The 17,508-nt window shown below is 43.2% G+C and overlaps 1 protein-coding gene across 1 annotated transcript in view; it reads right to left on the bottom strand.

The window, feature by feature from the left end:
• The window catches only part of LOC142492382 (uncharacterized), a 96,091-nt gene that overhangs the window by 42,546 nt on the left and 36,037 nt on the right, over positions 1-17,508 (bottom strand). The window contains exons 10-14 of the mRNA XM_075595028.1: positions 7,850-7,951; positions 3,845-3,985; positions 3,628-3,737; positions 2,704-2,839; positions 1,491-1,697 (exon numbers count right to left, since the gene is read on the bottom strand). Of these exons, the coding sequence (XP_075451143.1) occupies positions 1,491-1,697; positions 2,704-2,839; positions 3,628-3,737; positions 3,845-3,985; positions 7,850-7,951 (696 nt within the window). The remainder of the gene's footprint in view (positions 1-1,490; positions 1,698-2,703; positions 2,840-3,627; positions 3,738-3,844; positions 3,986-7,849; positions 7,952-17,508) is intronic.

The following is a 17,508-nucleotide window of genomic DNA, read 5'->3' as shown; positions in this document are numbered from 1 at the left end:
TCTGGGGCTTCAGTAGGAAAGGTCTGTGGCAAGCATTTGGCCCTCTAGCTCGTTGAGAGGTGGTGTCCAGGCCCCGGACCACAGAACCCCTGAGCCTTCGGGCTAAGGGGGGATGGCATTCGAACAACCAGCCCTTCGGGGCTGGGTGCACCCGCACAACCCTCGAAAGAGGGGAGATGACGAGAACTCCCTTGCGGGCCTCGGGCCAGAGGGAGGAAGAGATGGATGTCCTGAATCCTAACGGAGGAAGGCATTAATGTCCCTGGAGACCTAGGCTTTCGGGCTGAAATCTTCAGGGAAACTGGGCACTGAGGGCGGGTTTGACTTCGGTTGGACAGTCCAAGGGCAAGCTCCCTATCCACTGAAGTGGACTGGGATCCGATGAGCGAGAGGGTGCAACCCTCTCGGGAGGAAAAAAAAAGAAAAAAAAAGCTGTCTGTGGGTGGGTTTTCTGGGTATGCACCTTAACCCTGGCTGTGCTCAAAGCTGTGACCATTCAGCAAGCTTAAGCCTATAGGGAACCATGTTAAAAATGTTTTTTGAAGCAAAAAGTGGCACTGTGTGCTCATTTGCATGTCATTCCCCAGAATCCCTTGCTGCAGTGGAAGTGCTGTGTGCTGGGTGATAATGGTGAAAGGCGGGGTTGCAGACCTGCCTAAGACATGCAGATGAGCATACAGTTGTATTTACATTTGTATATATATATATATATATATATATGTGTGTAAAAAAATGTATTAAATCAAAATGGCTATTTTCAAACATAATGTTCAGTCTTTTCATTCTTGCTTAAGTGCAGAAAAAGGCAAAAAGTGCAGAGTAAAGGAGAGAGTGAAAATTGCACAATCATTTCTCTTTATTCCAACCTTGAGTACCTAATGCCACCAGTAATAAACTACCACAATACAGTACTGTCCTGCATAGTACAATGTTTTAATCAATCAACTTTCCCAAGGAGGTGTCCTAAATATATAGAACTGACTGATCTGCTAATATGGCATTCCACAAAACTATTATATGAGCAGCCACATTCCGAGCGCTTCAGCCCTAACTGCACAAGGGATACAATAAGAGATAGAAGATCTAATTGTTAATCGGCTTCTCTACTTTTAATTCACTCTGCTGTAAGTGCAAATCTACAGCATTTGTTGTTGCCTGAAAACAAAATTGTTTCCCGTTTTGTAAAAGCAGAATGCGGGTTCTGTAATTAGTCTCCAAGCTGCAAAACTGAAACAACGAAGATTTTAATAACAGAAAATAAAAAAAACCCATAGCTATTAACGTTATTATTTTGTTTAATAAATGTGGTGATTTTATATTGCATGGTTACTGCTCAGTATTTCTGCCATTAACTCTCAATGTTTTTCCTGTAGAATGCATTAAACACAACAGCTCCTATGAGCACCAAAGCCTGTGACTTCTCCTGCACACCAGCTACAGCAGGGATGCTCTGGAAGGGAGAAGCCATGCAGTACGTCTACATGCGTTACCTTGCAGTCTGCGGGGGTGTGATGCATGTACTGATGGCCTCCAAGTCCCCCAGAAATACCAGAACCTCCCTGGGCGGCATTAATCCAGCACTGATCTTCACCCGTACTGGGTACCAGATTACCAGCGTTAGCAGTGAGACCGCAGGTGTCGATGGTTAATGTTCGCTGAATAGATCGGAAATAGTTCAGGGCTCCTAGACAGACCCTCTGAAATAAACAGCAAATCTGTTCCAGTAAACAGGACAAAAAAACAAAAAAAAAGCCTGACATTCTTGTAGCTCAGATAAAGTGCTAAGGAGGGCAAAGATTCAGCATAACCACTGAGAGATCTGCAGAGAGACGTATTATGGCCCCTCATAGCAGCTGTGCTTGTCATACAGAATAGGGATGAATGACCCAAGGAACACCAAACAGATTATGGCATCTGAGATTCCCTTCGTCATCATTACACAAAAGCTAATTTACAATTCAACATGCGTGTTAGGTTATTAGTGACATCCTGACAATCTTGCCTGTTTAAGGCCCGACGTGTTTCTAGCAGAAATATCTTAAATGTATGTATGTGTATTTTTATTTACATAAATCAGGGACAATATAAAGCAGGGTAAGTTCACCATTCCCCAAAGCAAACGATTGGAGAGAAAAATGACTGTTCTGAAAACACAACAATCCGAGAAGTAGTTTGGCTAATGTACAGTAGGCAGAGAGCAGAAGTAAGTGCAGTGGGATGTGCTGCATTATTGTTAGTAAGTGTCTGGCACTACCATCATTTATACAGCCTGGTGAGAAATAGGAGCACTCCCAGTTACATGTGCAGCTGTCACGGGTGCACTGTCTTCCACAACGAGAGAGGATATCATGGACAAAACAGATAAGACGGCACTCCAATGGACTTAGTGAAAGTGTACAAATTGAATACAACATCAGGAACGAAACATTGATTTTTTTTAGATTTGCACACTTTTTCTCTAAATCCTTTGGAGTGCCGCCTTGTCTATTTTGTCCACTACATCATTTATAAACAGGGGAAAAAAAGAATACTAAAACATATCGCTTAGTGTCCTGAGTCTCTGAGGGACAATCACTAATCCCGATGTATATCCCAAGGGTATAGAAATAATGATCAACATTCGTTAGCAACGCGACTTACAGTATTCTGTTGTGTAAACACTTCACCTTTATACATCACAGGCGGCGCAAGATTTGGATTTACCTGCAGATCCCTGATTTTTAGGTGACGCAAGTACAGAAGAGATAAGTAAGCGCCTTTCATCATTACAGGATCGTTACTGTTATTATCTTCCGCTTCATCTAATCCCAGCAGCTGCAAGGTGGTTTGATAGCTGTACCTTTTCCAAAGAGTAGGAAGAGAAAGTACTGAGGAGCTTACACAATACGCAAACCTCTACTACAAGAAGGGTAAAAATAGTGTTAATAGGACGATTAATAATTGCTGCTGGGACATTCTCCATATTCCCATATTGGCTGGCTGCACCAGTTGTAAAATATTATATATATATATATATATATATATATATATGTATATATATATGTATATATATGTATATATATGTATATATATGTATATATATGTATATATATGTATATATATGTATATATATGTATATATATGTATATATATTTTTTTTTTAATTTTAAACCTAATAACATTTAATAAAGGAAGATGAAAAACTCCTAACATTCACAAATGTCATTTAAAAATTGAATATGGTATAGATTTTTAAAATAAAAATACATATTGTTCTGCCCATCCACCTCACTGAAAAAAAAAGCAGTACAATTGGTAATGGTTTAGGTTTTGACCGGGCTGAATCCAAAACCATTAATTAACCCTCCTGGGGTTGTTCATTTCAAATATATTACATATAAATTGACATGTAATGCATGGTAATATGTTTTGATTAATTATCCCCTAATTTCAACAAACAATAAACTGACGTCAATCATATGACAATTATCAATCATATGACAGACAATTTATAGAACAGACAATCATATCGTAGACATGTTATACAAGAAACGAGTGCCGTGTATAAGGCTATCAAGCAGTAATGGGCTTTAGTATAGTACATGCCCTCCATAGTAGCAGCTTTCATGCCTGTATAAGCAAGTTTACCCTGTTTCTTTCTTCTGTCTAGAAGACTTAGGCCGCTTGTTGACATGGTCAATTTCCATGCTCTTTTCGCTGCTGTTCAGGAGTGAAAATCCTTCGCTTGGGTTTAGGTCCTAAGAGAGAGAAACATACTGTATTCTTGTATGTAGTCGTCTGGGTCTACTCCTATAATATCCTATTACAAGGCATTTACATTTAATGTATTTATGTTTTCCTCTACCTGTGGGAGATCCGTGGGGCTGTATATCTTTACCCAGATTTCAAAGCTACTTGTAGCTGAAACAGCCTGCACAGGCGCAGGGTCCCACACCTGTGCTGCATGCGCCTGTAGCACCTCCAATACTTTCTCTGCATTTGAAACCTAGGGTGTGTGAAAAGCAAAGGAATGTCAAATATAAAACCTTCACTAAGAAGGGCTTGCAACACATTGCATGCACTCCTGGCATCAACAGGACATGAAAAATGATAAAGGCACATGCTTATTATGAGGAAGTGGTAGTTTGCGCGCCTTACACGACCGAGCACAAAAAGGAAGCCACCGTGGGTTTTTGCCCTCAGCCTGCAATGTATCTTGAAGCTTTACATATATTTTTTTTTAGTCAAGGGATGGTGTCTTTATTGCTCCCTTGGGTTCAGTGTACTGTTTTTACCTTTTTTGGTATGTGTTCTTAAAAGGAAGATTTCATTCAGCAGCACACTCTCACCATCAGACTAATAGTGGGAGTGTAAGAAAAAAGTTCAGTGGTATAAGCGCTCAAGCAGCGGATCCTTACGATATATATATATATATATATAGAGAGAAAAAATAGCGCATAAACCAAGGCACAGGGTGAGAGGCTAGTGGTATATATAGATTACATAAATATAACTCTCAGGTGATATGGAGTCCTAAAAAGAGACAATATAACCCTGGAAGAAGAGAGTAATGGGACTGAACCCACACTCAGAACCTCATTGGGATAGTCCCAGGACCACTATTATATCACATGAAGCAATATAATAACTATACTGACAAATTTGAAATGCCTCTGTCCTGTGCCCCTGATTAGGCGTTCTGCTGGAGTAGATATACCAAATAGAAGATACAGAGCACAGCCAGGAGAGTGGGTCAAAGGATGATATAAAAATTAATTCTTTATTGCGTCCATTAAAAAACAAAGGTGTTAGAGACCTCCTACGCGTTTCGTGCGCGTTGCACTCTATCAAGGAGTCCATAACAAGCAAACAGACATACCTTAAGTACATATTCAACAAAGCCCCGTTTCGTGCCAAAAACGTAGTGACGTCATGGCGTCACAGCGTCCTATGCGCACGCATCTGCTTATGATATACAACTCATCTATTTTATATATATCATGATGAGTTGTGATAAATTCGTATAATTTATAAAATGTGAAATGTGTGTTTAAGTTTCTATACATCGTGTGGATTTATTAGCATTCCATTACCCCACGAGTATTAGGATTATACTCTAGTTTAATGCCATGTTTATATCTACCTTAATGAATCTCATGTTTATATTTACCTGAATGAAATTCATTTCTTCATTAATACAAATTATGGTTATATGTCCATATATAGTATTACAGTATCATCTAGGATTAATATAATCATGAGCAAAATATAACCAGACCTATAGCTGCTGTAGGACTATACTCTATATATTCTACATAATTTGTAATGTACATCATTATATATTATGAATCTAGTCCTTCCTGTGGCTTGTGTCTGTATCTGATGAGGTAAAGTTTATTTTACAATACCTGTTTTTAGTATGATTCTGTGGTTTTATATGAGTTTGTTTTGTACATATTCGATAAAGTTTTCTATTATCCATTGAGGTTTTTTTTCTATGTTGAAACTACATCTGGTCATAGAATGTTTATGTTTTTGTTGGTTCTCGTGGAAACAGGTGAGGTCCATGGGGGGCGGGTCCTGCTTGTGCACTCACATTGGGCTTTTGGGCTCAACTGAGGGCAGATTGGGAATTCCTGAAACTGCCCTCAGGGAACCAGCGTTGTGCGCACGCACGGTTCGATGTGACGTCAGCACGTGCAACGCCGTGACGTCACTACTTTTTTGGCACGAAACAGGGCTTTCTTGAATATGTATTTAAGGTATGTCTGTTTGCTTGTTATGGACTCCTTAATAAGTGCAACACCTCTGTTTTTTAATGGACGCAATATAGAATTAATTTTGATATCATCCTTTGACCCACTCTCCTGGCTGCGCGCTGTATCTTCTATTTAATAGTGGGAGTGCCTTACCTCCAGTAGAAAGTGGAATCACGCTGAGATACTGTATTCTTCAGCCAGTTTCAACTACGAATAGGAGAGTGGATGGCCCTACCCATCTCTCTGAACAGGATCGACCTGTGAGCTGCGAGTTTATACCTATTTTGTATACATCTCTTTATTCCAGAACCAGTTCAGCACAATGGAAAAGACGAATTACCATAAAATGATGTCTGTGAAAACACATCTTGTGATCGAACATTTAAGGACAGTCGCATTCACTCAATTTATTCTGCCTCATTGTGCCAATTTGCAGGACAAATAAGTGCTTCTCTTTACAAGCTTCACACAGAAGATGCACTGTTGATCTCCATGAAATTCAATCCAGTTACAAAAGTGTGTTCTCCCCATGACTGTGAGGACAGCAGGCTTTTCCCTTAGGTTAATATTTGTAATTTAGTGAAGTTAGGTATTCTTGCTGTTGAAAATTGTATAGTTTCCCATAAATAGCGTGGGGACTTTGGCAACGGGGATTTCAATGTTGCAGGCATTTAAAATTTGATGTGGACCCCAGGAGGTAGTCACTAGCTCTAGACCAGCAGAAGCAGATATTTGCAGTTTGAGTAAACACTTCATTACACAGCCTATCACTTTATAAGGGAGTCTATCACAGCACTAATGTGAATGTTTGTCTGTATCACTTTAGTTCTTGATAATATCAGCAGCACTTTGCACAATCCAGTAGACACTGGCACACACAGCCACAATCTGCCTACCCCACGCCCTCTGTTATACCTGGTGCTCCATAGGTTTTGAAGTACAGTACAGGCATACCCCGCTTTAAGTCCACTCCTTTAAGTACACTCGCGAGTAAGTACATATCGCCCAATAGGCAAACGGCAGCTCACGCATGCGCCTGTCATCACGTCCTGAACAGCAATACCGGCTCCCTACCTGTACCGAAGCTGTGCGTAAGCAGGGAGACTATAGAGCCTGTTACACATGCGTTATTTACATCAGTTATGCACGTATATGAAGATTGCAGTACAGTACATGCATCGATAAGTGGGAAAAAAGGTAGTGCTTCACTTTAAGTACATTTTCGCTTTACATACATGCTCCGGTCCCATTGCGAACGTTAATGCGGGGTATGCCTGTATATGTTTGCTTTCCGTTAAAACAATAAATGTTAAGTTTTAATAATTTAGTGGAGGTTGAGTGCATCCTATATGCTGTAGGGAATACGTTTCTCTTTGTGCTCTTCATAAATCTCTATACCCTGATAGCAACCCTCCAGTACGTCAATATTTCATTAGCTGCGCAGGGACTCTTCTCTATATATTGCAACATAGTTTCCCATAAATTGCATGGAGTGGGAAGAACAAATGTGAATATCAATACAATCTTTTCTTCTCTAGCCATGTCTAAAAATATTTTAACATGTTGATGTGTGTTACTATGTCACAATTCTGTCATGGCAAATGTGCTAGAAATGTGTCACACTCTTGTCGTGAAATGTATTAGTAATGTGTTAGTAATGTATTAGTAATGTGTTAGTAATGTGTTAGTAATGTGTTAGTAAGTCAGTCCTGTAGAATAATTACATTTTTAACGTCGCTCTAGTACAGAGGTGTCCAACTCCAGTCCTCAAGACCCCCCAACAGGTCAGGTTTCCAGGATATCCCTGCTTCAGCACAGGTGGCTCAATCAGTGGCTCAGTCAAACACTGATCCGCGTGTGCTGAAGCAGGGATACCCTGAAAACCTGCCCGGTTGGTACCTCTTGACGACTGGAGTCGGCTAGCCCTGCCCTTCTGCCGGCTTGCAGCATTACTGGAAACTAGTCTTGCTTTTCATCCTGAAAAAAACACAAGCCAAATTGTGAGAAGAAACCAACTGTACACATGTGTACTAATCAGAGGCTTGTGTGGCGCGCCAACATGTCATCACTTTAGAATAAGGAAGATTGATGAAACGGAAGCACCCAGTTACCTCAGCAAACTGTGACTGGAGACGGAGAAGCTCATCAACTTTTTTGTGCTGTTTTAATTTTGTCAAACATTTTTGCTGCCATGGGTCTCGTTTGGGCTTAATCTAAAAAAACAAATCTAAATGTTACACGTGGTCACAATGCAGTACCATAAATGAAATATACGTATACATTATATGCATTGAGATACATGTTGAGTTGTCTGCAAGTATTGTAACAACCTAGAACTGGGTTCATACAAATCTTCAATAAAAACACTTGTTTTATTCAATTTAAAGTGCAATTTTGGATACAGGCAATTTTTTTGTCTGTCCTTGGAACGAAACCCTAAATCTAATTCTTTAAAGGAGCAATCCATGCCATTTGGCCTTATTTTTTTATACATAGTTGAAGTAGGAGGTCTCCAGAGCTGAACCTCATCAAATTCAGCTATGGGGACCCCCTGCTTCCAGAGATACTTGCCTCTGAAGTATCTCTCTGTAGTCTTCTGCAGTTTAAAGCCCCCGGTCACATGGGCCAATAGGAAGTCGCACAGGGGGACTTCACGGCTTCCTATTGGGCAGCGAGAGCTGTGACAAGCTGCTACAGTATATAGTGAAGCCTGGCTACCAGCACTCCCTACAGAGAGGTAAGTAAGGAAGCAAGGGGTCACCAGAGCTAAAATTAACGGGGTTCAGCTCCAGAGACCCCCTGCTTCAATACTTTATATATAAAAAAAATTTAAGAGAAGAAAAAACGGCATGGATCGCCGCTTTAACTTTACTCTTTAAATAAGGATTTTCAATCATTTACCATCGTTGTGCTCTATTGTATTTCAGCTTATTTTAGTATTACTTTTGTGAATATAGTCATAAAAAAAAATAACAAAAAAAGAATGAAGTCTAGTCTTACACAAATACAGCTGCCTGTTATATCAACATACTTTCCCCCCTTTTCTCTCTAATATTTGGCTTGATCTTAATTTCTGGAAATCTCCTAATAAATATATGCGAACAAAAATAGCATGAGAAAACACAATTGATTTGTGCACTTAGTAAAATCGATCCTTGCCATCCACAGCTTTCAATAGCTATAACCATAGGGTGTTCTTTTACACTCCAGACAAAGTGATTATTTGATAAAGTTTAACTGCGCTTATCCGCCGGAATCCATCCACAAACCGCAGTCGGATAACGGACCGTCGGATTGCGGGTCCATGTTAATCCGCAGTGGTGCACGTCGGATAAGCAGTTCCGACTTCGGATATTGCGTCAAGCGGACTGCATTATCCGGCATCAATAAGCCATTAGATGGAAAACGACCCGTCGGATACTGAGGACCACCTGTACATGTTAACCTAAGGTACTTAAATCTCTCCTCGGCGTGGCTTGGAAGCTGAGCTGAGCAGATGCAGGTCTGCTGAGCTCCGTCAGTGAGGAAGACCTGCGGGGCTATCCGTCTCCCTAGACACCCGAAGAGGACCAGTGGTGGGGACGAATGGCGGCACCCCCTCCCCCCCAAAATCCGAGGGGTGAGGGAGAGAAAAACAAGTGGCTCACCGGGAGGGATCGTGTGGCGGCCATTTTTTTGCTCTGCAGAGCTCCAGAGCGGGCACTCCGCTGAGTGGAGGGGCAGAACAGGCACTACTCCGGCCGGAGGCGCTGCTTAAGGACAATGGAGGTGAGGTCTGACGGGCTGGCTGGCTGGCCGGCCATGCTCATCAGCCCCATGCCTTAAGATGGCTGCCGCCTGCACAAGTGAGGAGTAAGGAAGCCCAGGGGAGATGTGGCAGGCAATGGACGGGACACCTGCCTAAATGAGGTACTGTGACTATTCTGAAGCCAGGGTCACGTGTGATGTGTGAATAACCCCCGATAGCATTAACTCAGCCTCCTTTCCAAATCACTCCAAGTCCTATAATATTTCATTCACTTTATTGGAAAAGCAGCAGTAAATACAGGCTCTTGTGGATGGTGTGTAGTAGTGATTTGTAGTTAGAAACAGGTAGAAAGAGATGGCCTTGCCATAGGAGAGTAACAGAGATGCGTGCTGTACTCACTGTCTGCAAGGTGGAAAAGGAAGTGAGGAGCAATGTGGGTAAAAGGAATAGTCTTGGGACAGACTATCTGTGAACAAAACAGGGGGCAGGGCAGACTAGCCCATTCTGGTAAGGATCTCAGAGGCTGCAGTAGCAACGCACTGATTACATGCCCAGAGGCAAGAAATGCAACATTGTTACATATCACACAGGCACAGTGTGTGTGTGCAAACTCCATGCAGCTGAAATAAGAACTGACTGGCAAAAGCTGCAAATGAAAGAGGGGGGTGAAACAGGGATGTGATTCTTGTTCCATGACACTCCCCGTCTGGTATCTGGAGATACCACTATATTCTAGGTGTATGTGGAACATATGTGCAATATAACAACATAACAATGCAAAGATGATGTCCACATAACGATGGGATACCGGCCAGTACCCCCAGCTAGAAGTCCTTTGTCATCTTGGTAAGGGAAGTAGGCGGATGCACAGCTCTAGGTTAGCTTGATGCACCACAATGTCTTTGTGTCAAGGTCTCTTGCACTGTTTTCTTTCAACTTTGTGAGAGAACAGTCCCTTTGACTCTGTAGTTTTCTCTACAGAGAGCATCACCTCGTGGATGTGCCAGTCGTGGTAGTTTGTCACCCTATCACCTGGCGTTTGGCGGAAGGAGATGGCCTTTGGCTCCTTGCAGAAGCGGATCAACGCCCCTGGAAGACCGGTTGTCAAGTCTTGACTAGGGAGTAGTGCCCCGTTTGGAGAGGCTTTCTGGTGCTGAGCATTGGAGCTGAACGTTACCCAGATCTGGCTGGGTTTCTGACGGTGGTGAACACCAGATGATGGGAGGTGTCGGCATTTTTTACCTTCCTTCAGTGAAGGCGCTGGCTCTGCGTATCCGCTAAGGAATCTCTTCCGCGTGAAGACCACAATTTGATTCTTGGTCTCCGGCTCCATTTGTGGGTCGCGGCGGAGCGAAGTGAGCCTAGAGATGGCAGGTTCTCTATTGTTCGGGAGGCGTCCTTTTGGTGAATGGAATGGTAGCGGAGTCACCCAACTGCCTGGTCCGTCTTTGGAGAACTCCTTGACTGTTAACCTCAGGAATCCTCTATCTTCCCTCAATGGTGTTTGCTTGTCGTCGTCCCTTGTTGTCTGGAACGCTGTGCACCGTTGGTCATCGGTGCATTCCTCTTGCACGAGAACATCTCCACGTAGTTTGGTGAAACGCTTTTGTGTCTCTTTGTTAACTGCCATCAGGAGGTTATTTTCTCCCTGGACGTAACGAAGAACAGTCTCTTTTGCCCTAGTAAATCCCTTTATGAAATGTCTCTGCGACTGTCTCTTTTTAGACGTATGAGAGGACAGTGTTTTTGACACTGTGGCTTCACCTGTAGGGCGCAATCTTTTGCGGCTATGCCAGCCGTAACAGCTGGCTGCTTTGTCGCTTGATACTCTGTGGAGAAGAACAACTGTACATCTTAGCCGTGCCATTGCTCGCGGGAGGATCATCCGATTGCTAATTGTCTTTTGGACGATCCCTTTGTCGGTCACCTTTGGGAGGTTACTTTCTTCCTTCAGTGGAGTCGACTCATCATCCTTGGTTGTCTGAACCACTAAGCATCCTAGGCCATTGTCACATCCCCCTGATGTGAGATGTTTTTGTTGATCTCAGGGGTATGACCTTGTCTCTTCTCTTCACTTGGCCCTCCTGTCACTTGGAGATGGCCAAGACATGGTTCAGAGAGGGATGTGTGTCCACATTCTGTTATCACAGTTCTGCGGGCGTCAACATAGTCTTGTCCGTGCTCTTTGTCAGTGCACGCGCTGCCCACTATCACCCATCCTAGGTCAAGTCTTTGGGCGTATGGTGCGTTGTGGGGTCCGTTATGCTGTTTACGGACTTTATGTACCCTCATGATGTCCCTACCGAGCAGCAGCAAGATCTTGACGCCTTGTTCTACTGGCAGGATGTAGTTGGCTATCCCTCTGAGGTGCGGGTAATGGCGTGCCACGTCTGGTGTGGGAATCTCGTCCCTGTTTGTGGCCATGTGGTTGCACTCGATGAGTGTGGGGAGAGCTATCTTCACTCTGTTATCCACTGAACATATGACGTAACCGCTTGCTCTTCTCCCTGTTGACTCAGTTGACCCTGCACAGGTTCTGAGGGTGTAAGGTGAGGCATTGTCTTGTAAGTTGAACAAGTTGAAGAACTCCGTCTTCGCCAATGATCTGTTGCTTTGGTCGTCGAGGATTGCATACATCCGAATAGCCTTCTGAGGTTGTCCCTGGGGGTGCACTGTGACAAGACATATTTTGGAGCAGGACATTTTGTCGCTTTCTTTTCCGCAAACCTCGGTGTGTTGAGATGTGACGGATGTTGGCTCTCCTTCTCCTTCCTCCCCGCCATGCTCCGCTACGGAGGATGGGTTGTTGAGTTGGTGGAGTGTCAGCGCCTCTGGATGTTACGATATTACGTGCTTGTCACTTTTGCACACTGTACATTTGATATCTTCTTTACAGTCTCTGGCTAGGTGAGTCGTGGAACCGCAGCACCTGAAGCAAACTCTGAATTCTCCAAGTAACCTCTTGCGTTCCTCTAGGGACTTCATCCTGAACCCAAAGCACTTGTTAAGTGGGCGTGGCTTCTTGTGTATGGGACATTCCCTGTTTGGGTCCCTTGGTTCCTCGTCTCCGGCGACCGACTGATCGGGAGTAGTTTGGGTCGTGGGAGGCACGTCCGTCCTGTGGACCGAGATGGGTGTTTGAGTGTTACCGTATCGCGCCACTGGTCTCTCATTCCTCAGGCTGCTTGAACTGTGTGTGGTTTGCGTACCCAAGATGAAACTGGGATCGTTCCTTGTCCTTGCCGCTTCGCGGATGAAGCTCAAGAAGAATGAGTGCACAAACAATATTAAAGTCCCCAGCGCTAAAGTCCAAGATACCGTGATCTTCAGATAGTCTCTGATCTTAAAGATGATAGCTGGGCTCTGTTGAAAATGTTCCAGATGGGATGTGTCCTTGGAATAGACAGATGCACGTCTGAAATACAGATGAGAGGCACACCTGATTGCGCAGCGTTTTTCTAGCAATCAGATCCCTATCTAAGACAGTGAAGATTCCTACTCACATGATGAACGCCAAAGTATTCAGTGGAGAGAATCTGTGCTTGTTCCCCTTCTTTCAGCTCCTCTCACAACCCCACGTGCAGGCAGCTTACTGGAGGTGGCCTCAATCCACAATGGCGTCGGGGGTGGCTCCGTTACGGACCCCCACCGAAGAGGGAAGGAATGGGCACAATATGGTGTAGTTTGAAACACTTTTAATTAGCTAAAACACTAAAAAACACAGTAAAATACACTCACATGGTGCAATAACAATTGGTATTGCTCAAATTGCCGTCCGCAGCTTGCAAATCCTGCCCGTAGGATGCACAGAGTCCCTGCATGCAGACACGCTGGTAGACTGAGCGTGTGACGTCACCGCTGCTGGGAACTCTCCTTGCAAAAGCTACGGTTGCTGGGATGGCTCAAAAGACTAGACTCCTCCTCCCTACGCGTTTCGTGACACGTGGTCACTTCGTCAGGGGATAGTGGAGCCCAGTCTGTGATGCTTTTTGTACTATCCCAAATTGAGAGAACCTCCTACTTGGGGTGGGACCTGGCTGTTGAAGGGAGGAATATCAGCTCTGATATTGGCAGCGCGATAGGGGTTGATTCCTAAGCATGAATGAGCGCATGTACCCACATAGTTTCTAAAGACTGAAATTTCTTAATAGTGATGGCAATACCCACAATAATAAAATCGAACAGAAATGGAATAAAGGTATATCCTAATCGCATGAGGACAATTAGGGGTTACCATAATGCAATTAGCACAGTTTAAAATTGGTCAGTATATAAAGACATTACACTTCATGGTTAAACTATACTACATCAGTAAATAGTGAAGCTAGATCAGTATTACCCTTTATACTATCCCAAATGGAGAGAACCTCCTACTGGGGGTGGGAATAGGCTATTGAGAAAAGGAATATCAGCTCTGATAATGCCAGCGCGATAGGGGTTAATTCCTTTGTGTAAATAAACACATGTCCCCGCATAGTATACTGTAAGGATAGGAACTGAAATTTCTTGGTGGTAGTGGCAATATCCACAATAATAAAATCAACCTAAAATCGAATAAAGGTACATCCCAATCACATAGGACAAATATGGGTTACCATAATGCAATTGGCTTGATCTAAAATTGGTAATAATAATAATGACAATACAATTCATGCCTAAAATATACCACATATGCATAGGAATAGACTAATGGTCCTTCAAGAAGGCTGCCAAGTCAAACTCAATGTTTAGACCTAGGGGGGTCAGGGTCTTAAGTGTGTAAATCCAATAGCTTTCTCTTTTGGAGACTAGATTAAGCCTGTCCCCCCCACGCCAGCTACTCTTTGGATTGTCAATTCCTACACACAGTAACCCTTCAGGACTCTGATTATGATGTTGCCTGAAATGATTTGAGACACTGTGTGTCTCGAGGCCCCTTCTGATGTTATAAACGTGTTCTGCGAACCTGCGTTTGAGGGGTCTCCCCGTGCGGCCCACATACTGTAGGCCGCACGGGCATTCCAGTAAATAGACGCAGAAGTTGGTTTTGCAATTGATGAATGTTTTTATGTCATAGCTTTTACCTGTCACATTGGATCTGAAGGTCTTAGTTTTTTTACTATGTTTGCATCCAATGCAGCTTTGACATGTATAGAAGCCTTTGAGATCTTTTAGCCATGTGACATGGTGATCTCTTAGACTGTCTAGCGGACAGCTGGGGGATAGGGAGGATTTTAAATTTTTTGCTCGTTTAAAAACTATTTTGGGTTTGTTGGGGAGTATAGTTTTAAGGATTGGGTCTCGTTGAAGAATGCTCCAATGTTTGGTTAGTGTCTTGGATATAATTGGAGCTATACCACTATACTGTGTGATAAAAAACGGGAAAGGGGCCTGACCCACGTCGGCCGTCTGTTTCTTACCACACAGTAGGGATGCTCTGTTGGTCTCATTGACCTCCTTAAACGCGAGATCCAATTCCTGATTCTTATACTCACGTTCAATGAACTTGGTTTTCAACTCCCTAATTTGATGTTGGTATACAGAAGTTTCGGAACAATTCCGTTTGATCCTAAGTGCTTGCCCCTTTGGGATGTTACGTAACCAATTGGGGTGATGGTGGCTGGATGCCAAAAGGTAAGTGTTGGCATCTACTTCCTTATGGAAGGTTTTCGTGTGGATGATGTCATTTACTACATAAAGGGAAAGATCGAGAAAATTAATTGAAGTCCTATCATGACTGAACGTGAATCTAAGGTTCCGCATATTATCATTCAGATATAGTTTGAATTCCTCAAGTCTGTCTAATGACCCCCTCCAGACACACAGCACATCGTCGATATATCTTTTCCAGAGCACCAGGTTTGCACCAAATGGGTGAGGGGACCTGATATGATCCTCTTCCCAGATGGACATAAACAAGTTAGCGTAACTCGGGGCAAACCTGGTGCCCATGGCAGTGCCGCATGTCTGGAGGTAGAACCTATGGTCATGACTGAAGAAATTATGCGTCAGAATAAATTTGATTCCGTCCAGAATAAAATGTTTCAGTTTCTCGTCTACCTCAACGTCCTGTTCTAGGACTCTTTGAATTGCATCCAGTCCCATCTGATGGTCAATGACCGTATATAGCGAGACTACATCGCAGGTGACCCAACACAGATCTTCCCCCCACGTCAGGTCTTGTACAAGATTTAACACCTGTGACGTGTCCCTAATGTATGACGGGACCTGTACAACATATTTTTGGAGTAGATGATCTAGGAATTGGGAAAGGTTGGAGGTGAGGGAATGAATCCCGGATATTATCGGGCGGCCGGGGGGTCGGGTGAGGCTCTTATGGATCTTTGGGATGAAATAGAATACAGGGATTCTGGGCTGTTCAATCATAAGAAATTCCCTTTCCCTGGAGCTGATAATCTCATCCCTAAGACCCTGATCCAAAAGAGCTACCATTTCTTCTCTGAAGGAGTCAGTTGGATTAGACTCTAATACCTTATAGGTAGTAGTGTCTCCCAGAATTCTGAGTGACTCCTCCCTATAGTATGAAGAGTTCATCACCACAACTCCTCCCCCTTTATCTGCTGCTTTGATTACTATCTGGGAATTGGATTCGAGGGATTTAACTGCCGCCTTTTCCTCCTTACTCAGGTTTTGTTTGTGACACTTGAAATCATTACTGGCTTCCTCTAAATCCGAGATTACCATTTCGGCAAAGGTGTCTACAAAGTTCCCCTTCATGCCTCTCGGGTAAAAGGTGGACGGCTTTTTGAATGGAGTGAGGGGAGGTTTTGCCACTACTGGATTGGCATTCGGTGATATCACTGATCTACTCACTGCGTCCTTCAGATAGTACTTCTTGAGGGATATTTTCCTCAGGAATCTGTGGACATCAACATAGATGTTAAACATGTTTGGTCCACTTACTGGGGCAAAGTTTAAACCTCGAGATAGAACTTCTAACTCTACTGGTTTAAGAACTACACTGCTAATATTGAATACATTGCTCTTTACCAGTCCCTTTTTGGGTTTGGTCTTCTTCTTTCCCTTTCTCTTCCTTGTACCTCCTCTTTTCCCTCGAGCTCTTCTAATCTCTGCCTCTTCTTTTCTACCCTTACTGGCTCCTGCCTGTCTGGTTGGGCTCTTGTGTCCCTCCAATGCTCCCGCATTGGTGCTCGGCCCTGGCGCTGTTCTAAAAAAGAAGAGGAAGAGGATGAATTCTTACTTTGATTATTTATCTCATAGTTACCTCTATGGGTTCTATCTATGGGTGATCTTTCACGATAATGATGGCCCTCATATTTTCTATCAACCGGCGATCTATCCCTATAATCATGTCCCACACGGTGTTGTTCCTCTAGAGGACCTTTATGTGTACTTACATCTCTCTGCTCTTGCTTATTAGATTTCTTTTTCCCTTTCCCAGGGTTTGAGCTGGACTTAATGTCTTTTTTTAGGGTTTCTCCTTTCCTTTCCACTGTTATATCTTCTGACATATTGCTCCTAGTGGAATCTATCCTACCTCTGGGTGGGCCTGATACTTGATTTGATTCATAATCTCCTGCTTCTACTTCAACTATTGTAATTGATTTTTCTATTTTCCAGTTCCTCTGTCTATTTTCATCATAGTCCTTCTTATCCCTGCTAAATTTTTTATGCTTTGTTAGTTTAACCTCCTTCTCAACCTTATCAATTCGTGAAGATGTCTTTTCTTCTAGGGTTTTGTACTCTGGAAGCTCTGTGAAGGGTTCCAACTGTTCTTTAATTGAATTTATTTGCCCATCCAAAGCCTCCAGTGTAACAGCCCTACGTTTGATAAGGTGTAGCATGAGATTAACTGAACATGTATCTAATATACAGTTCCATTCTTTCAGGAATTCCTCATTGTCATAGTCAGATGTTGGTGGTTTCAGGACTCTAAGCCCTCTGGGAATCCTTTTGTTCTCTAGATACTGTTTTAGAGTGAAGGTTTCCCAGACCTGCCTCATCTCCTGCGTCAGTAATTTCTCTAATTTTGAAAACTGGGTCTCCGGGCTTTCCTTATCT

This window comes from Ascaphus truei, chromosome 4, assembly GCF_040206685.1.
Source record: "Ascaphus truei isolate aAscTru1 chromosome 4, aAscTru1.hap1, whole genome shotgun sequence".
Taxonomy (NCBI): Eukaryota; Metazoa; Chordata; class Amphibia; order Anura; family Ascaphidae; genus Ascaphus; species Ascaphus truei.
Note: the sequence above shows the minus strand (reverse complement) of the source record. Positions and strands in the feature narration are given on the sequence as shown.